Here is a 21854-nt window from a genome sequence, read left to right on the forward strand (position 1 = left end):
CACAGAAATGTACCCTGTGGCCCTGATGTGCTCTGGCAAGTCCTTACTCAATCTCCCACCAAATTGAACACTGATACAAATGCTTCCTCTCCGATGAGTGTGAGTTAGGTATAATCTAGTCTTGCCTTTGCCAGACAAAACTGTGAAACATAGAGAGGGCGAGTGCGATAGACGAGAGGTACAGCAAAGAACACAGGTTGAAGTACAGCAAGTAATAAGAGGTAAACAGAGTGAAGAAGAAAAAGGGGTGAATGATCATCACAGGTTATACCGCATCATTCTCTCGCTCATAGAAGCAGATGTATCTGTTGAGAATCTCAATGAAGAGTTGAACTTGCAAGGACGGGTCCATGCACTGGTTTGCGATCTTCAGAGCCTTCTTCAAACATTCCATCACTCTCCTCCCATCACGGATCTGACAACAGCAGAAAAACAAATTGACAGAGGTTTCACTTGGGACTACTGTGTTAACTGCCAAAAATGATACCGTTTCATCTTGGCCAAATCACTCAAACAAGCTCTGCACACTTCCGCCTATGGGGTTAAGAACTGGATTGGGAAGCTCTGTTGTTAGGGGCAACACAAACCTCCCTAGAACATGCTGTGGAGCTGAGAGAAGGAAAACAGCATACTCCTATCCAGATACTATTTAGCAGAGACAGGCTACTTCTATTTAAATGAATTGGAGAAACTGGAATGCCCAAGCTTTCTAGAAGCTCTAGCGCCCAATGGTCAAAGGATGTAGTAAGGAAGTCCCGCCTTACAGGTAAAAGAGCCAATCACCTTTTAGATACAGACATCACCTGTCAATCAACACGAGAAAGCGCATGCGCATGCGCATTAGCTATACAAGCCGGGAAAATTGCGTGTTTTAGTGTAATATGAGGTTAAGAAGCACAATTTATGATTCCAATATTTTTTTTTCTTCCCTTTTTCTCCCAATTTGGAATGCTCAATTCCCAGTGCGTTTTTAAGTCCTCGTGGTCACGTAGTGATTCGCCTCAATCCGGGTGGCAGAGGATGAATCCCAGCTGCCTCCGCGTCTGAGACCATCAACCCACGCATCTTATCACGTGGCTTGTTGAGCGCGTTGCCACGGAGACATAGCGCGTGTGGAGGCTTCACGCCATCCACCACGGGATCCGCGCTCTACTCGCCACGCGAACCACATTATAGTGACCACGAGGAGGTTACCCCATGTGACTCTTCCCTCCCTAGCAACCGGGCCAATTTGGTTGCTTAGAATACCTGGCTGGAGTCACTCAGCACACCCTGGGATTCGAACTAGCGAACTCCAGGGGTGGTAGCCAGCGTATTTTACCACTGAGCTACCCAGGCCCGATTCCAATATTTTCACATTTTATTGCTGATTTGAAATATGTTCTTTGATCATAATCTTGACCAACCGTTTTTGAGATTTATGTCTTCTCATTCAAGTATACAGGTGCTGCACTGGCATGACTGGAAATAGCCTCCTGAGAGAGTTCCAAAGATGGCTGACAGTGAACTGACTTGCTAGAAAGACTTTGTCCTATCGCTCCATGTGCATTTTTGAGTCGCAACAACACTCTCTATTGAGCCTTACTAAAAGAAATGAATGATAAATCCACATCATGTCCACACTATTAAGTGCCATTTCAAGGGGGGCAGATGTATATCTTAATGATCACTGCAAAGGACTAGGTCATTTATAATGCACTATTCATCTTCTAAACACAAAGAAATGTGTCACACTACATATATACACTATATGGCTAAAAGCTGAGACCCCTTCAAATTAGTTTTGCTTATCCAGTCATTTTTGTGTGGACATATTTTAATACCATGCCATAGAATGACATTCTAGACAATTGTTTTCTTTCAAATTTGTTGAAACAGTTTGGTGAGGGCATTTATGTTTCAGCATTAGAATGCTCCAGTGCACAAAGCAAGGTCCAGGAATGGTTTACTAAAGCCATCTTTACACTGCCAAGGTGGCACAGAAGCTGCATTTAAACTGGCATTTAGATGCATTTACACAGACTGTTTAATGCTGTTCAGAGCAGGCATAAATGCATTTACACAGAAATTGCAACTGCATACATAATAAAAGATTCATGTTTAAAATATAAAATTTTGAATACAGAAATATGAAACTAAATTATGAAATATAAGCTCTATCATGACAAAAACAAAGCTTAAGGCTGCTCTGAGGTGGGTTTAATGCTGCATTGCATCTTTACACAGAAGTTTCAGCAGGCACATAGCAGGATTAACTCGGCTGTGTAAAGTCTGTTGCGAAAGAACTTGACTGGCCTGCACAAAGTCCAGACCTCAACACCTATTGAACACATTTAGGATGAACTGGAAAGCAGACAGTGACCCAGGCCCCATCACCCAACGTCTACGCCTCACTGATGTTCTTGTGTTTGAATGACATGAACATATCCCTGTATCCATGTTTCAACATCTAGTGGAAGCTGTTATATAGCATCATATACCAGAACATGGAGTAATGCAAAAAGTACAGAGAGCGCTGCTGTTATCGCAACGCTGTATTTAGTTATGTACAATTGCCGAGCAGTGTTGCAACTTGCCATTTTTATCGACAATTCAACTGACGTGTGAGAAAAATATGGCTCATCCAATTAGAATTTAGAGTTGGAACAATCTGTTTTATAATCTTAGATTCAAAAGAAGAGTCTTTTGTTTGCAACTTGTGTTCCATAATATTAAGCTGCAAAAAAAAAAAGGTATTTTCATTTGTAAAGTACTTAAATCACTAGATTAACCAACAACATGCATTACCATATGGGTATAATAACACAGTAATAAATAAACCATTTTGGGTTTCCAGCAAATATAACTAAATGATACATGGGTATTGACAAATAATGGAGTCGAGGCAATAGAAATGTAATATAAACCCATCCCTAAGGGAAGCATTGACGTATGCTGCTAAACATAAAATAAGAAACAAATCAAGGCAACAGAGAGAAACTGAGAAAATGCACACTTTAAATGCACAACCATCCACATAGAGACGTCAGTCAACAATCAGAACAGACCGTGTACAGCCCACACGAAACACAGCACCAAAAATGAATCACAGTTTCAGTGGCTGATTCAGTTACAGTTGTGAGCATTTTACCCTTAATTCTCCCTTCGATACAAATGACTCAGAAGAACATCTTCCTCCTACAGCATCTTTTGAATGATAATTGCTTTATTAATGCTTTAAGCTTAAGAAATGACAGCTAATTTCACTTACACAACTCCAAATATCCCATTCCGTTCAGAGTTTCTTTCTAAAATAGCATGTTTAATTTCCAAAATGCCTACGATAACTATGATAATCATACAGTTTTGAAAAATGAAAATGACATGCTTTCAAAAACATGAAGACACGATCATTATGAAAAATGACAAAAAGGAAATACTGTATAAGAATGACCTCTTTAGTCAGACTTAAATATCAACATTTTTGTAACCACACTGACTAAGGACATGAATATATCACCATGATAAAAGTGCACGAACTACATCAGCCAAATCAAGGTAACATCATTACTTCGTTCTAGACTATTCACTGAAACGTATGCAACCTGCAATCAAATTACAACTTAAGGTCACTCTGAATCACAGTCGCATAGATTTCTGATTTCACATTGCCACTTCTTTTAATATGTGTAACACACATATACTGACCTCTTCTCCACCCTTGTCAGTGTTGCGTCCAGACCAGAAGAGATGGGCACAGATACTGACAGCACGGCACTGGTCGGGTTTTTTCAGCAGTTTGGAAGCAGCCAGCGCGCACTGAGTACGCAGGGGCTCATGGTTCTCTTCGCTGAAGCACCGCGTACGCTCAAATGTGCCAATGATCAGAGTGATTGCGGCCAGCTGAGCCTTTGAGTCGCTGATCTCATCCTCATACAGGGAGAATGCCTTGGGACATACACACACATATATTTAAATGGCACTTTTTTTAGTACAAAGGTTTGGGTGCGAGTGTGAGTCACTGCAAAGCAATTCTTTTCTGATCTAGTCTTCCTCTCAGGCTACTATCACATCATTGTGAATAGTACTGAATGTGAAAGGAAAAATAAAGAATTCACTCACAATAGACCTCTTCACAGTGACCTATCAGGCATTAAATCAAAATGCTTTTCTACCTGAGACATGAACTCGTAGGCAACAGTTTCGTGGTTCTCAAAGCCGATCTCTCCAGCTGCCAGAGCGCCCTGGAGGAAGAGCCTCAGTGGTAAATCTGCCAGCTCTGCTTTGATCAGAGCACTGATGGTCTGATGGGCGAATGAGAAAATCTTCTGACATTTCTTTTCCCATTTATCATCCTGCGAAAAAGATTGACATATAAATAAAAAAATCTCTTCAATTATAAACTGTGATTCACATACCTTTGATTAAGTGTGAAAATATGACAGATGATGGCTGTGCAACCATACTTCCACGACAAAGAGAAGTTGCATATTCATTTCCTGAATATAGATCATACATATCTGCCAACAGTCCTTGAAAAGCTCATTTGTGAATTCATTTTTTGAAGTTTTTCCAAAAGAGCAAGTTAAAGTTGGCTTTATTGTCATTTCTCCTGTGTACTAGAACTTAAAGTAATGTTCCGGGCTCAATACAAGTTTAGCTCAGTCATTTTTGGCATAATATTGATTACAACAAAAATTAATTTCGACTCGTTCCTCCTTTCTTTAAAAAAAAAAAGGCAAAAATCAAGGTTACAGTGAGGCACTTACAATGGAAGTGAATGGGGCCAATTTTTTGAGGGTTTAAAACAGAAATGTGAAGCTTATAATTTTATAAAAGCACTTGCATTAATTGTTCTGTTAAAACTTTGTATTTTTTGAGCTGTTGTTTAAATTGTAAATTTTACAGTCGTTTTAGGGTTTAAGGGTTTGTTGACATTACTAAAATCATGTTTACATGCATATCCTTCATGTCTCATGCCTCACTGGAACCCAGATCTTTTGCTTTTTTTTAAAGAAAAGGAGGGACGAGTCAAAATAAATTTTTGTGGTAATCAACATTATGCCACAAATGCTGTCCATTGAGCTGAACTTGTATTGAACCCAGAATAATCCTTAAAGTATCTCCAGAATACAGAGTTTACCATATCTGTACAAGACAATGCATGTCTAATACAAATGCTTGTCATAGTTTCCATAAATTACCACAAATTAATTTTTAATTAAAAGATAAAATTTTCATTTGTTTCTGCTTGTACTATTCTCTGTGCCGTGCGTGAGTGACCATAAACGCCCATGAAGAGCATTTCAAATAATTCACTTAACAGGTTCCATTTCAGTTAGGATGCTGCCTGTAAAGGCTGCCACCTATGTAGTAAAAAGCAAGGCAGCTCAATAGGTTTTGGAACAGAGCTAAGGTGCTGTGTTATGGCAGAGTGGGATGTTTCGTTATTGAATGTGGAACATACTGAGGAGGAGTTCTCTTTGTAACGGAAGGCCAGCTGATAAGCAGCGAACACCAGCGGGGGTAGGGTGTGTTGAATTCTCTGGTTCCCTCCAGCACCAAAGTGTTTCCTGGCTGTGTTTAAAATCTGTGGGAGGCATGAATGAAAACGAATAGATTAATCTATTTGAATTATTCATTGATCAGCATGATGAGCTCATCAACTGATTAAACTCTAAATGAATCACCTTTCACTGGGAGTCAATTAGACCAGCTCTGATGTCAATTACTGATGTCAAACAATCATAGCATTGTCACTCATTTTTTTACCATGTTCCATCAAGGGGATTATTTCCAGCACAGTATCCAGCACTACTGAAATGATCAAAGAAACATGCTGCCCCTCCAAATAAGGAGCCCTTAACTGCAGTGCATTTTATAGAGCACAGCAGCTCTTTGAGTGGAGTCTAACAATGCTATGCTCTGTCATCTGATGAAAGGAGGAGGTAAGAGGAGAGGTCATGTACCAGATACTCCTGGTCAGGGTCGTCTGAATGCAGCAAATGAATGAGTCGGCCCACTAGACTCTGTTCCTCAGCAAAGTCCTCAGGGTCAGGATCCTCAGCTGGCTGATCTGGCTGGTCCTGTATCAGCGTAGACACCAGGTTCAGGATCACATCAACCTGCATGGAGAGAAGAATGAGATCTTGCCTGGAATGCAGGGGGCGAATGATTAAGACTTGAAGAGACACTGCGGACAAGAATCATGTTCAGTTCCGACAACATGGGATTTTATTACAGCTAAAATGACACCAAAATTGACACTTAAGGACATAAATACTTTTCTATTCAGATGCCAGTATACAAGTTACAGTATATATGCCTCCAAGCAGGGCTGCAGGTAGAAATTCTTGAGCACGGTACAAAACGTCTTCAGCAGGCCCCCCTCCAGTTAGTTGTCCCATGGCTTTCGCTTTCGCTCCAGTTGTCCCCCTCATCACCGGCCCTGCCTCCAAGTAAAAAGCTGGAACCTCCAAATAATTATAGACCAATTTCAAACCTAACTTTTGTATCAAAGGTGTTAGAAAGAGTTGCTGCTTTCTAGCTTCAGTCTCAAAGTCTCACTCATCTCTAACAATAGCTGAATGTATGACCCTTTTCAGTCTGGCTTCCATCCTCTTTATTCTGTAGCAATATCCTCAACTACCACCTTTTCTCAGACTCAGTAGCACTTAATATTCTTCTCCTTCTGGATCTAAGCTCTGCATCTGACTGTTTTGTCTCCCACAAAACACTTCTCAATTGCCTTTCAGCCACTGATATCATAAATGATAGGCAGCAAATCCTCTTCAGCTTTTATCAAACACTGCATCCCCCAGAGTTCAGTTCTCGATCCACTTTTTATTTTTTATTTTTTGTTACTTCTTTTTGTCCGCTTCTACTCTTCATGTTTCCAATTGGACAAATAATTAGATCAATTAATCAATGAAATAATTGTTATGCCGATGACACCCAAAACATCTATAATCTATCGCATTTGCTTTGTTATTTATGTCTCCCTCTGACTCATGTTGTTCCCATGCTGTTTTCACATATTTTCTTTTGATCTGTCTCATTTTCTGTAATGAATTGCTCTTCATGCTGTTTTCTAATTTATGATTCTCTGTAAGGCAAACTTGGGTTTAAGAAATGCCCTATATAAATAAACCTTTATTTTTGTTATCAAAATTATAAGTGTTGTATAACTAGATGTTTTTGGCCAGTTATTCAAACAGCGCTCTACTTAGCAAACAAATGGCTTTAAATGGTTCCTTGCTGTTATGAAGTTAGTGCTCTCTTTTCAACTGCTCACAAAATGAGTGGGTGAAAGAAAAGATGGTGTTTTGGCACAGTGCTTTGGAAAAGGCCAAAGCAGTTCCAGCATTATTGGAACACAGGAATATCAATAAATTCCTCTCTCTGTGTAATGGCCAGAACAGAATGTTGCTAGTCTGAGTCACAGCTGACCTTTCCCTGAGAAGCCACGGCTTTTAAGGAGAATTAACGATGCACCTTTAAATTACAGGTAGAGAAAACATCTATACTGGTTTGAAACTGCATTTAAAGCCAGAAGCAATCAAAATCTTCAGCTGTGCTTTAAACCCACAGCACACAGCGTAATAACAAAAAGGAGAAGACTGACAGCAGTCAAATTTAACCTGTTAGTCCCCCATTTTTAAAGGACCAAATCAGTACAAATGACTCAACTGTAGTTAAAAAATGTATACTTCTGAAAAGACATATTGGGATTCCCTTTAAGATGTGCAAACTTAACACATGACAAGTTTTATTCAAAACAACCATATTCTACTCAAAATACTGTATGTGATATAGTACCTGATCTTGGGCCACTATTGTGGTGTTGTAGTCTAGGATGTTGCTCAGCACATAGCAGCTCATGCTTTTGCGTGACTCATAATCAAAGTACTCGAAGAGTGGTGGAAAATGCTTGAGCTGGAGCACAGTGAGGATGTTATTGTATGTGTCCACTGGGATCTTTAGGAGCCTGGTCAGCTCCTTAGATACTGCGCTGCTGGTGGCAATGCTGCATGAAAAGACATAAAAGAAATCAAACAGTAACAAACAAAAAGCAGGAATAATAAGTGGCCCGACTACTGTGCGGGTACAGCTTTGGTTGTTGGTATTTTAAAAGGTTGGTGGCATGTTCATCAATAGGAATTTCTGCCCTTTTCTTCAGTTACTATACACCTTGGTCTTTTCATAACTTAAATTGCACCAAGAATTCTAAAGGTGTTTTCTAAATTCTAAATTCACACTGACAGTGAATTGCAGGGATAAAAAAAGAAACCAGTCATTAACTTTCAATGACATTTGGCAATTTCTGGGGACATGAGCAACAATGACCATTCGCGTATCCAGCAACTCAACAAAGCTAAGGAAACTTTATACAAATAAGGAGCAACATGATGCAGTGACTACTAATGGGATTAAAGACAGTGGAGCTCACGTACTACTTCTCTGTGATGCTGTAGTGGAGAGTAGGCAAAACTGAGAATAAGCTGAAGTTACTGTGAGCAGGTTCACTGTCATATATTATTTGTCTCTGCCAACACACTAAGATATAATAAAAAAGGATATTGTCAGAAACTGCCTCAATCAGAAGTGAGTGAGTTTGATTTATACATGGACAATCGTCCATCTTGTTCATGATATGATATATTAGGGCTGCACAATTAATGATATTTTAACCGCAATCACTGTTTCTGCCTCTCACGGGTAATTAAGCATAATCGTCTGCAATATTAGTGAGCTAGCAAACAGAACTTACAACCCAGGAGTTGCAAATTGTTGTTTTCTATATTGGCTGTGTCTACGGATGATAGACCAAATCACAAGTTCTTTCGAAGTCTCTTTTTTACTCAACTGACCCATCACAATCTCTTCAGAAGTTCGCTACTGACCAACCACTGTTCCACTTTCAAACTCACTCTGAAATACAGAGCAGAAATATGGTGTATGTGCCTCGCTCTGATCTGCAGTGTATTACACATACTCGGAACACAAACACACACAAGGTTAATGGTATGGTGTTTCAGCGGTCTCAGAGCAATATTGTGCTCGATACACATGAAATTAATAAAAAGCAATCAAAAGTAACCCCTTGGCACCAGGGTTTTGTGGACCAAGGAGGAGATGAGAGCATTTCACCATGTATGAAAGGAGCACAAAGCTGTTGTTAACAGAAACAACACACCGTTTAGCAATGGAACACGCTAAATTATTACTATTGTTAATTACTATTGTACAGTCAGTGCCCTCCACTAATACTGGCACCCATGGTAAATATTAGGAAAACATGTAAATGAAAAAAAAGCTTTGTATTTTATTCCATTGATCATTCATTCAAAATTTCATAAAAATCTAACCTTTAATTGAAGTAAAATAATTGAAAGGGGGATCTAGGGTTGCAGCGGTATACCAGTTTCACGGTATACCACGGTATGAAAATGTATGGTTATCATACCATGTACATTTGCTTATCTACGGTATTGCGAGTACGGTAAGTGAGTGTGTGAGTTAAAGCAGTGTTTCTCAACTGGTGGGTTGCGACCCAAAATTGAGTCGCAGGTCTATTCGGACTGGGTCACGGACAGCAGGGAAAGAACAATGCCATGGTTCTCCCATTGAAGATATTTCGGCAGCCGTCCAAGTGATAGCCTATTTAGGACTGCCGAGGCAGATTTAATGATAATCTCGCAATCAGCTAAAGGCTTCTGCACTTTCGCAAGAGTGTAACGGTGCCAGCTCGTGATCATGATCTGCTCTGCTCTCTGGCGCGCCCATGCAACAGCCGGGCTTCCCTCGATTCTGCGGAGCGCAGACCTCAAAACTGATGTGACCAATATAAATTCTAGTGAGACTTTTCTAGTTTAAAGCGTTACGGAGGAAGTCAAGTCAAACTTCTCAAACAGTAGGCAGCTCTGACATGACAAACAGCACAGAGGAGGAAAAGAGCAACACGGTGCTATGCACCAAAAAATAAAATTAAATGTATGTTCTGTTTGAATGATGTTTGAAATAAGGAAACAAACGGGCTAATAATGGGCTCATATAATTAAATATGCTCTTAAATATTTAAAAGTGGGGAGAGAAAACTTCCTGTAGATTTTGTTGTTGACATCAACAACAAAAATAATGTCACTTGATGCATGTCCTTGTACTTGAAAACCATGAACAAAACTATGCAACATAAAAGGAAATGCGACCCCGGATACATTAAATACAGGTTACGTTTTTACACTTAATTTCCGATGTAAATTCTGGGTCCTGAAGCAAAACCAGTTGAGAACCACTGAGTTAAAGGTACAGACAGGAGCAGTCTGGCTGCGCTGTCGTGCACATACAGTATATGTTAACTGTTAATAATCATAGGACATTACTTTAAAAGCTCACACAGCTGATGTTATTTTTCATTTAGTAGTTAATTTAACATGCTATGCTAACATGTAAACTAACATGCTTTAGTTATATAACATGTTATAGTTACATGCTGTTTTTTTATCATGTTTATAATTCGGTTTATTATTATAATTCTGTTAGCTTTATTTTTTTTTACACATACTTCCATTAAAAAAAATGGTTTCAAGTTTCAATTATAATAAAGTGTTTGTTCAACCAAAAAAAACCCAAAAAAGACAAGGGTCATTAAGGGTCATTGTAACTGATAATAATAATAATTGTGTAATACCGTGAAACCGTGATATTTTCTGAGACGGTTATCGTACCGTGAAAATCTCATACCTCTGCAACACTAGGGGGATCTCACAATTAAATAAATATTTTTCTCTAAAACACATTTACCACAATTATTGGCACCCCTAGAAATTCTTATGAATAAAATATATCTGAAGTATTTTCCCATTCATACTTTACATTTTTTGGTACACCTGGGTGACTAGGAACATTAAATTGTTCATGACTTCCTCTTTCACAGCGGTATGAATATGAGGTAACACATAGGCCAAATTCCCTATTTCTAGTCTTCCTTCTAGTCATTCATTACAATGGGTAAGATCAAAGAATATAGTTAAGATGTGTGGCTAAATGTTATTGAGCTTCATAAAATGGGAAGTGGCTATAAGAAAATAGCTAAAGCATTGAAAATGCCCATTTCCACAATCAAGGCAATAATTAAGAAGTTCCAATCAACTGGAGATGTTAAGAATCGGCCTGGAAGAGGACATGCATCTATAATGTCTCCACGCACGGTGAGGAGGATGGTTTGAGTGGCCAAAGAATCTCCAAAGATCGCAGCTGGAGAATTGCAGAAATAAGTTGGGTCTTAAAGTCAGAAAGTCTCCAAAATTACAATCAAACGTCACCTACATCACCACAAGTTGTTTGGGAGGGTTTCAAGAAAAAAGCCTCTGCACTCATCCAACAACAAATTCAAGCATCTTCAGTTTGCCAAACACTACTGGAACTTCAAATGGGACCAGGTTCTACGGTCAGATGAAACAAAATAGAGCTTTTTTGCAGCAAACACCAGAGATGGGTTTGGCGCACACAGAGAGGTAGCCATATGAAAAAGAACCTCATGCCCACGGTTAAACATGGTGGCGAACCTTTAACGTTGTGGGGCTGTTTTTCTGCCAGAGGTCCTGGACATCTTGTTCAGATACATGGCAACACAGACTCTATCAAATACCAACAGATACTAAATTGAAACCTGACTGCCAAATCAAGGTTCTGACATGGCCATCCCAGTCCCCTGACCTGAACCCCAAAGAAAACCTGTAGGGTGAACTGAAGAGGAGCGTCCACCAGTGTGGACCTTGGAATTTGAAGGATCTGGAGAGATTCTGTATGGAGGAATGGTCTCAGATCTCTTGCCATGTGTTCTCCAACCTCATTAGGCATTAGAAAAGAAGACTCAGAGCTGTTATCTTGGTAAAGGGAGATTGCACAAAGTACTGAATAAAAGGGTGCCAAAATAACTGTGCCACACATACATTTGACAGAAATATTTGTTTTTGAGAAAACTTGTTTTGTGTATTCAAATGCTTGATATCCATAGAGGATAGATTTTTGTTAATATTTTGAATGGAAGATCAAAAGGATAAACAACAAAGAATTTATTTTCCACAGCCTTCTTTGCTCATATTTACCAAGGGTGCCAATATTAGTGGAGGGCACTTTATACTGCAATATAATAATAATTATAATAAGAATAAGAATAATCTAAAAATCTATCTTTTAAAGAGGACACAAATGTAAACACCCTACAGAGTAACTGTTTCTATTAGCAATAAAGAGGCAAATCATGACTTAATTTTGGTCAAAAGGAATCATTTACTAGTCTGTAGTTTTAACACCTTGTGTTATCAAATTGATATCAAAGCAGTGGGAACCAGGGTCTAAAAATGAAATGTTTTCCATTTCAGTTCGTTCTGAGCAAAAACTGTATTTTTTCGTTCCAGTTCAGAAGTTCCGCAGCTTCCTTTTCAAAAGGTTACCGATTAGAACAAAATAAAAGAACGATTAAAAACGTTCTTTTTAAAATGACAGTACTCTGCTCTAAGGGGTGGGTGAAATACCAATTGCAGTGCTGCCAGATCTCGCAAGAGAAACAAGCAACCTGGTCTGGAAAAATAAGCTCAAAATAAGCCACTTGCCTCACAAAAATAAGCAATCATTTTTTTTCCCTCTGTGGTGGATATATCGGCATAGAAATCATAACAAGCAGTTAATTAACAGTTAAGTATAATTTTAATTACAGATCTGCTTCGGAGTCAAAACCCGACAGCATCAAATCTGTATTAATGCATCATATCTAACAATAATTCAGTGAAGACTTGGAAACAACTGAAAAATATACTTTTGCCTCTAATAATGTTTTCCTTGTATCTGGATTAGCCGTGCACATATACAGGTGCATCTCAATAAATTAGAATGTCGTGGAAAAGTTCATTTATTTCAGTAATTCAACTCAAATTGTGAAACTCATGTATTCAATAAATTCAGTGCACACAGACTGAAGTAGTTTAAGTCTTTGGTTCTTTTAATTGTGATGATTTTGGCTCACATTTAACAAAAACCCACCAATTCACTATCTCAAAAAATTAGAATATGGTGACATGCCAATCAGCTAATCAACTCAAAACACCTGCAAAGATTTCCTGAGCCTTCAAAATGGTCTCTCAGTTTGGTTCACTAGGCTACACAGTCATGGGGAAGACTGCTGATCTGACAGTTGTCCAGAAGACAATCATTGACACCCTTCACAAGGAGGGTAAGCCACAAACATTCATTGCCAAAGAAGCTGGCTGTTCACAGAGTGCTGTATCCAAGCATGTTAACAAAAAGTTGAGTGGAAGGAAAAAGTGTGGAAGAAAAAGATGCACAACCAACCGAGAGAACCGCAGCCTTATGATTGTCCAGCAAAATCGATTCAAGAATTTGGGTGAACTTCACAAGGAATGGACTGAGGCTGGGGTCAAGGCATCAAGAGCCACCACACATAGACGTGTCAAGGAATTTGGCTACAGTTGTCGTATTCCTCTTGTTAAGCCACTCCTGAACCACAGACAACGTCAGAAGCGTCTTACCTGGGCTAAGGAGAAGAAGAACTGGACTGTTGCCCAGTGGTCCAAAGTCCTCTTTTCAGATGAGAGCAAGTTTTGTATTTCATTTGGAAACCAAGGTCCTAGAGTCTGGAGGAAGGGTGGAGAAGCTCATAGCACAAGTTGCTTGAAGTCCAGTGTTAAGTTTCCACAGTCTGTGATGATTTGGGGTGCAATGTCATCTGCTGGTGTTGGTCCATTGTGTTTTTTGAAAACCAAAGTCACTGCACCCGTTTACCAAGAAATTTTGGAGCACTTCATGCTTCCTTCTGCTGACCAGCTTTTTAAAGATGCTGATTTCATTTTCCAGCAGGATTTGGCACCTGCCCACACTGCCAAAAGCACCAAAAGTTGGTTAAATGACCATGGTGTTGGTGTGCTTGACTGGCCAGCAAACTCACCAGACCTGAACCCCATAGAGAATCTATGGGGTATTGTCAAGAGGAAAATGAGAAACAAGAGACCAAAAAATGCAGATGAGCTGAAGGCCACTGTCAAAGAAACCTGGGCTTCCATACCACCTCAGCAGTGCCACAAACTGATCACCTCCATGCCACACCGAATTGAGGCAGTAATTAAAGCAAAAGGAGCCCCTACCAAGTATTGAGTACATATACAGTAAATTAACATACTTTCCAGAAGGCCAACAATTCACTAAAAATGTTTTTTTATTGGTCTTATGATGTATTCTAATTTTTTGAGATAGTGAATTGGTGGGTTTTTGTTAAATGTGAGCCAAAATCATCACAATTAAAAGAACCAAAGACTTAAACTACTTCAGTCTGTGTGCATTGAATTTATTTAATACACGAGTTTCACAATTTGAGTTGAATTACTGAAATAAATGAACTTTTCCACGACATTCTAATTTATTGAGATGCACCTGTATGTAGTAATTACATATAGTTGTTAAAAAGGTCTTCATTCAGAGAATGCTACATCCACAACGGGCAATTAGGCAAAGAAATGTGTGATGCAGTGGTTTCCTTCAGGATCAAAGCACATGTTTCATTTTTTCAGGCAACATGAATTGGTGAAGTTCCAGAAATGTACTGAGATAAACCCTTTGGCCTTTAGTTTCTTGAAAAAAATGAACAGGTTATAACCAGTTACCAGCATCCCAGGAGATCAGCAGTTACAGGAATACTCAAACCAGCCTGTCTGGTACCAACAATCATGCCACTGTCCAAATCACTGAGATCACATTTTTTCCCCATTCTGATGGTTGATGTGAACATTAACTGAAGCTCCTGACCCGTATCTGCGTGATTTTATGAACTGCAATGCTGCCACATGACTGGCTGAATGGTGCTAAAAACAAAAAACATCCAGTGAGCGGCAGTTCTGTGGATGGAAATCCTTTGTTGATGAGAGAGGTCAACAGAGAATGGCCAGACTGGTTAGAACTGACAAAGTCTACAGTAACTCAGATAACTGCTCTGTACAATTGTGGTGAGAAGAATAGCATAGAAATGTGGGTTGGCGCTGTTTTGCCAGCACGAGGGGGAACTACACGATATTAGGCAGGTGGTTTTAATGTTGTGGTGTCTCATAAGCAACTGTTCCATTACACAAAAAAAGGAGCTAAAAACAGAGATCAGGCACTAAAATCAAAAGAGCAAATAAAACTTTCAGTAATACATTAGCTGTGCTAATAAAAATGGGTGTTGGTTTGACCATGTGCTCTGTGATCTGCTAAACAGTGTGAGAAAAACAGTGTAGCTAAGACTCACTGCTCCAGGTTGAGTTTATTAAAAATCTCCACAGTACTCTCCAATACTTTATCCACGTAGTCCACACGCTCAGGGTAGCACTTCATGGCCAGGTTGATGAGAGACACTTGGAGTGAAACAACATCTTCGGATGGCATGTCCTGACGAGACTAATGAGAAGAATAAAGATGGCACCATGAAACATTTATATTTGTATCCTTGCTGTGTTAGCATAATGTAGTTTCTGAGTAACAATAAGCTAAGGATGCACCAATACCACTTTTTCTCTTCCGATTCGATTCCGATATCGGAAATCTCAGTATCGGCTGATACCTATCCCAAGCCGATACCAGTGTTGTTTTTTTTGCATAATCAGTTTAGAATATATTTACATTATTGTGTGGAACTATTTGGGAGTACCCTTTAATATGTAAAGAAACACAAACCTCTAACTTCACATTATTTCAATATAAATGTATAGCTTATTAAGAAATACTTTATTATTAACTAGTATACTGGTTAAGGTAGCAGCAAAATTAACAGTAATACCAGTGTTTCAAGTCTTCAGTAGAAAATAAACCAGTGTTTTATTTTTGCCTTTTCTTTTTTCTTTCCAAAAATGTTTCAACTTGCATCTGGACTTTAATGGATTCAGATCTCTTTTTTGTTCAATTTAGTTGTAAGACATCAGTCCACTTTTCACACAGTTATTTTTTGGAACCCATTCAACTTAAATATTGTTATAAATTGTAAACAAATACTAATGATAATAATAAATTGTTATTAATATTACTATTATTGACTTTAAATTTTAAATTTAAATACAACAGTAATATATTTAAATCGTGCACTTTTTAAACCCTCACGCTTTTATTTTGACATTCTAAACTCAGTAGTTTAATTTGCTTCTTATTCAAATTCGGTAATATGCACCTCTGGTGCTGTTCTAAATGCATATTATAAGTGAACCGAACTATTGAGCATCTACATCTGAGATGCTGTTCTTGAGTAGCGCTCAAATATTTCGCACCGCTGTGAAGGCTAAAAATAGCCGTGAGTGCATCACCAGCCTGTGCGTGAGTTTGTGTCAACAGAGCAGCACCATTCACTAACGTGCTGGCGCTGCACATACTATATATATATACTTATTAAACACAGCCTATCACAGCTATCGCATGTCTTCAAGTGGCTTGAATAAAATGCACGAGTCATATAAACTGCTTTAATGGTGTTTTTATGGTTCTTTTATGTCATTTTTGGAGCTTGACAGTAACGATCATGACTAACACACAGTATCGGATTTGGATCGGGCTCGTTGGACCGATACCCGATCCGTCTAAAAGCTTCAGTATCGGAGTCGATACCGATCCAGGTATCGGATCGGTGCATCCCTACAATAAACCTTAAAAAGCCTGAGCCCACCTGTATGACAGTAGCCACTTGCTGTGAGAAAATATCAAATAACTTGATTTCAGCAGGGATTCCAGGTCCATCTTCTCTGTGAGCAAACAAGGCCAATCTGTGGGATGAGAGGAATCAATAAGAACTTATATGAGTACAAGGGGCATTTTCTCTGAGGAGGGAAGACAGTGCCTCCTAAACATTCAGATGAAAAGATAAATTACAGTACAGAAAAAACAAAACGAAAGTGAAAATATCACAAAATAATGAGATCAAATAGCGTGTAAACTACAAATCTATCTAACGTAACACCAGTGGACATATTTTAAGAGGGACGCAGCGTCTCTTTTGCTTCCCTTCAGCTCACTCACTGCATTCTCATTGGAGGTCCTAAAGAGTGCAGCCTATTATGTTTGCAACCAGTCCATATTTTATGTACAACCCCAATTCCGAAAAAGTTGGGACAATATGAAAAATGCTAATAAAAAAATAAATAAAAAAAAAAATAAATAAAAAAAAAAAAAAAAGAGTGATTTGTACATTATATTCACCCTTTGCTATATTGAAAGCACTACAACTACACATTATATGATGTTTTACCTTGTGAATTTCATTGGATTGTTTTTTTAACGTACAGTAATTTCAAATCAGATGATTGCAACACGCTCCAAAAAAGTTGGGACAGTCGAGTGTTTACCACTGTGAAACATCACCATTTCTTCTAATAACACTTATTAAGCATTTAGGCACTGAAGACACAAGTTTGTTGAGTTTAGAAAGTGAAATTGTCCCCCAATCATCCATTATGTAGGTCTTTAGCTACACAATAGTACGGGATCTTCGTTGTCGTATGGGGTGCTTCATAATGCTCCACACATTCTCAATTGGAGATGGTCAGGACTGCAGGTAGGACAATCTAGCACCCACACTCTCTGCTTACACAGCCATACACTTGAAATCTGGGCAGTATGTGGTTTGAAATTGTCCTGCTGGAAAATGCAGGGACATCCCTGGAAAAGATGGTGCTGGATGGCAGTATATGCTGCTCCAAAATTTGTACATATCTGTTTGCATTCATGGTGTTCTCACAGATGTGTGAGTTACCCATGCCATGGGCACTGACACACCCCTGGTCCATACAGACACTGGCTTTTGGACCTGACGCTGATAACAGCTTGGATTGCCCTTTTCCTCTTTGGCCTGGATAACACGACAGCTTTGTTTTTCAAAAACTTCAGACCAAAAAACGCAGTTCCACTCTTCTACTTTCCATCTAAGATGAGACTGAGCCCAGAGAAGTCAGCAGCACATTCAGAAGTCTGGATTAGAGATCACACGCATTCAAAAGTGGTTTTCGCCTTGCCCTTTACGCACAGAGATTTGACCAGATTCCTTGAATCTTTTAAATATATTGTGTACTGTAGAGGGTGAAATGTCTCAAATCCTCCCTATTTGTCTTTGGGGAACATTGTTCTCAAAGTGCTGGAATATTTGCCCTGAAGCATCTGTTGGCAAATTGACAAGTCTCAAATGATCCTTGCTCTTGAAGGACTAAGCTGTTTTTGGAGGCTCCTTATACAGTATATAGTACTATGACACGATTGCCTCATCTGTTTAACATGTCCTGTTTCACATTGCCTTGTTATTTCAACTCGTCAAATTGTTATTAGTCTTAATTGGCCCCTGTCTCAACTTTTTTGGAGCGTGTTGCAATCATCTGACTGGAAATTACTGTACATTTTCAAAAAAAACAATTAAATTCACAAGGTAAAACATCATATAATGTGTAGTTGTAGTGCTTTCAATATAGCAAAGGCTGAATATAATTTTCAAATCACTCCTTTTTGATTTTATTAGCATTTTTCATACTGTCCCAACTTTTTCGGAATTGGGGTTGTAGTTGAACTGATAGAGAATGGTGCTAGCAACGCCAATGTAACTGGTTTGACTCATAAGGAATACACCACTCAGATCTGAGAAATTAAAGCCTCACCTCCATGCCTGTCACCATCATTACACTTGCGGTGTTTACTGAGGCTTTGTTGCATAATGCTTTGTAAAAAGGTCACTTTTTATAATAATAGCTGAACAATAACTAGTAGTAACAAACAAAAAATACACGAAATATGATTTTTACTGTTCACCACTGATATTTGCATGATAGATATCTGTCTAAGCTGAGTAGAAAATGAGAGGAACAGCAATCCACCTGTCAATAAGAGCAATGATAATGTTCTTCACATTCACGTTTTGGTGCAGCTCGGCACAAGAGCGAAGGAACGGGTTCAGAGTCTGCAGGTGGAACTCATCCGGAAAGACCTGCAGAAAGTGAAAAACCAATTTTCATAAAGAAAATTGCGAGGACATAAAAACTGCAAACTAAAAATTCCAAACAAATCTATTCGCACCCAGACTGAATAGAATATTTGCCAGACTAAATAAAACCAAATTGACTCCTGTAAAATAGGTGGCGCAAATCGACAAACACACCATGCAGAACATAGCAAGCCTTGCTTGTTTCAAGACTTGTTTCAAAAACCCATTCTGAGTCTCATGATTCAATATTTAAAAATCTGTTCTACAAAAGCATACCCTATGTAAGAACAGAAAAGTGTTGTTTTTAGGACTGTCAACAAGAATGATTTAAAATTAAGAATGATTTAATTGGGCAGTGCAACGGTTTCATTCTCTTAAGAGTTATTTCTAAAGACTGAAATATCCAGAACTATAGAATATAAGGATAGGAATTTAGGATCTGTGTTTGCTTTGTCAGAGGCGTAATGCCCATTCAGACAGAGGGGGCGCATGCCCCCTTCGATTTTTGAGCCAAGAGGATTATGAAATTATTATCTGAACTTCCAAAAACTCATTTGTACCTTTGATAATTAAATGAAATGATTATTGCATGTAAAAAGAATGTCTGTTGCAGAAATCTTTATTCACAGGTCAAAATTTTGTCAGTCCAAATCCAATCGAGTTACATACTGTATGTTTGGCTATATGGGGCGTCCCATGGCTGCTTCGGAGATTGCGCTCACAGGGAAGGTCGAGCACCAAGAGAAAATGCGGTTTTATTAGGGCTGGGAAAAAAACTACTCTGTTACAAATCGTTATTCTTAAATAAAAAAAATACATGTTTATCTGAATGCTACAATGCTTAATAGATAAATACAGGAAGCTATATTCCACATAACTGGTTTTCAAAAAAAAAGTTTTGTCTCTTTAATTTTTTACATTCACTCCTTTAATGCACCACTGCTACAGCCATCAAAGCACCGTTTGTTCACTGTCGGACGTCAAAATCCTCTGCTGTGATCAATGTTCCTGTTATTATGCATAATCCAAAAGTTCATTTGAGAGGTGTTGTGGAGAGTATTTGTCAGAAGGTATTCTGCAGATTCTGTCTGACACTGCTTTAATAAAAAATCTAGCTGTATAAAAGGTTTATCAAACTGTTGGATGGCGTAAACTTTATGTCGCGCCCCTCGCAATATTTATAATCTAACAGCCCGGGCATTCATGGACATAATGCAACCTTATACATGGGTTCCTTTGACTGGTCGATTGGTAGTTTTAAATTAGTAGTTTTGCACATTTCTACCTTTTACCTGCAAATTATGTATTACAGAGTGAAAACAATTGTCATTTCAGACACAAATGTTCTTCAGTAGACATTTCTTTCTGAGAAAAAGGACTTAGTTTTTTTAAAACCTTTTTCTGAAATTTTTATATCAAAACATCAAATCGCAATACTTACAGAATCGCAATATCGCAATACATATCGAATCGGCTAGGAAATATCGAGTAAAGACTGAGTAGTCGTATAAATCTACCTCTGCCCGATGACTTATCTAAAGCTGAATTATAGAATTATAATTTTTTCGAGCCACATGGTCCCTCAGTTTTTCCAATGTTTTGTTTAGTTTAGGATTTATGACTAAAATAAGGTCTGTGGTAAACATTACTTAAAGATACTAGGATGTTTTGTTCTTACAAATAAATGACACACAGTCATACCTCAAATGTGAATGTATGTCAGCAGATGAATGCCAAAGGTTCAGAGGAATCTATTGCTTCAATTCAAAATCTTTTAGCAACAAATTGTCGGTTTAGGTCTGAATATGCCTATAGAATTAAACAGTTTGTTTTTGGCTGCTGCATCTTTAATGTCCACTTTGCATGTAAATTTGACTCCATGATGAAATATGAAAATATGTTGAATTATGTGTGGTATTTCTGTACCTGTATGATGCACTCCATGAGGTATTCCTGTGCTAGAGAATCTCTACAGTTCACCACCTGCTCCAAGATCCCAGACAGCACGATCTGTGGGGAGCCAACACATGCTTACTGCGTGCAACTTGTACTGCCAAATCCACTTGCAAACCAAGTTAACAGCAAATCATAGCATAAGTCTACAGATTGATGCCTATACACCAATAGAATGGTTTGCTGTTTGCATTGGATTCCAAGTGATGCATACTTACATAGTTTGGAGGAATTAGCTGATCTGCTGTGTATATATTTTATAATTAGCTTTACTACACAAATGGCTCAATATGAGGATGACTTTCGGTTCCAAACCTTTAAAATTTAAAACAGATATAATTTCTTGCTTGTTAAGACACTTGTATTAGTTTTGTTCAGCTACATTTTCCCAATGCCTGCAACGAAATCTTTAGCTGGAGGAATAAAAGGTGAATTACAGAATTTCAATTTGGCTGTATCATGCTAAAAATGTATACACCATGTTCCAAATTATTATGCAAGTAACATATTGTATATGTTGCATAACATATTATGCAAGTATATTAAAATAAACATTCAGGTTTTAGTTTTTCAAAGAAAGTGTTCGTTTGTTTTATTTCTCATGTTTTAAGATAACTGTATCAATCAATCTCAGACAGGTTAGTTAATTAGTTTGCCAGGTGATCTCAGTTAAAGGGAAACCTACTTAAAGAGGTCGTTCCACATTATTAAGCAAGTCACAGTTCTCATGCAATATGGGGAGGAAGAAAGATCTTTCTGAAGATGAAAAGCGTGAAATTGTGCAATGTCTTGCAAAAGGCATGAAAACAATTTATATATCCCGAAAACTGAATAGAGATCATCGAACTGTCAAAAGATTTGTGAGTGATTCACAGCACAGAAGAATTCAATCAGATAAAGGCTTATTAAGAAAGGTTTCTGTCAGACA

The 21854-nt window shown here is 38.4% G+C and overlaps 1 protein-coding gene across 2 annotated transcripts in view; it reads right to left on the reverse strand.

The window, feature by feature from the left end:
- Window positions 1–21854, reverse strand: part of vps35 (VPS35 retromer complex component) — a 38733-nt gene that overhangs the window by 3010 nt on the left and 13869 nt on the right. For both annotated transcript variants that reach the window (XM_051686284.1, XM_051686368.1), the window contains exons 7-16: window positions 20900–20983; window positions 18867–18976; window positions 16679–16775; window positions 15278–15426; window positions 7798–8005; window positions 5949–6104; window positions 5447–5569; window positions 4155–4334; window positions 3688–3927; window positions 272–415 (exon numbers count right to left, since the gene is read on the reverse strand). In XM_051686284.1, coding sequence (XP_051542244.1) covers window positions 272–415; window positions 3688–3927; window positions 4155–4334; window positions 5447–5569; window positions 5949–6104; window positions 7798–8005; window positions 15278–15426; window positions 16679–16775; window positions 18867–18976; window positions 20900–20983 — 1491 coding nt within the window. The remainder of the gene's footprint in view (window positions 1–271; window positions 416–3687; window positions 3928–4154; window positions 4335–5446; window positions 5570–5948; window positions 6105–7797; window positions 8006–15277; window positions 15427–16678; window positions 16776–18866; window positions 18977–20899; window positions 20984–21854) is intronic.

The sequence above is a fragment of the Myxocyprinus asiaticus genome, chromosome 1 (genome assembly GCF_019703515.2).
Source record: "Myxocyprinus asiaticus isolate MX2 ecotype Aquarium Trade chromosome 1, UBuf_Myxa_2, whole genome shotgun sequence".
Classification (NCBI taxonomy): domain Eukaryota; kingdom Metazoa; phylum Chordata; class Actinopteri; order Cypriniformes; family Catostomidae; genus Myxocyprinus; species Myxocyprinus asiaticus.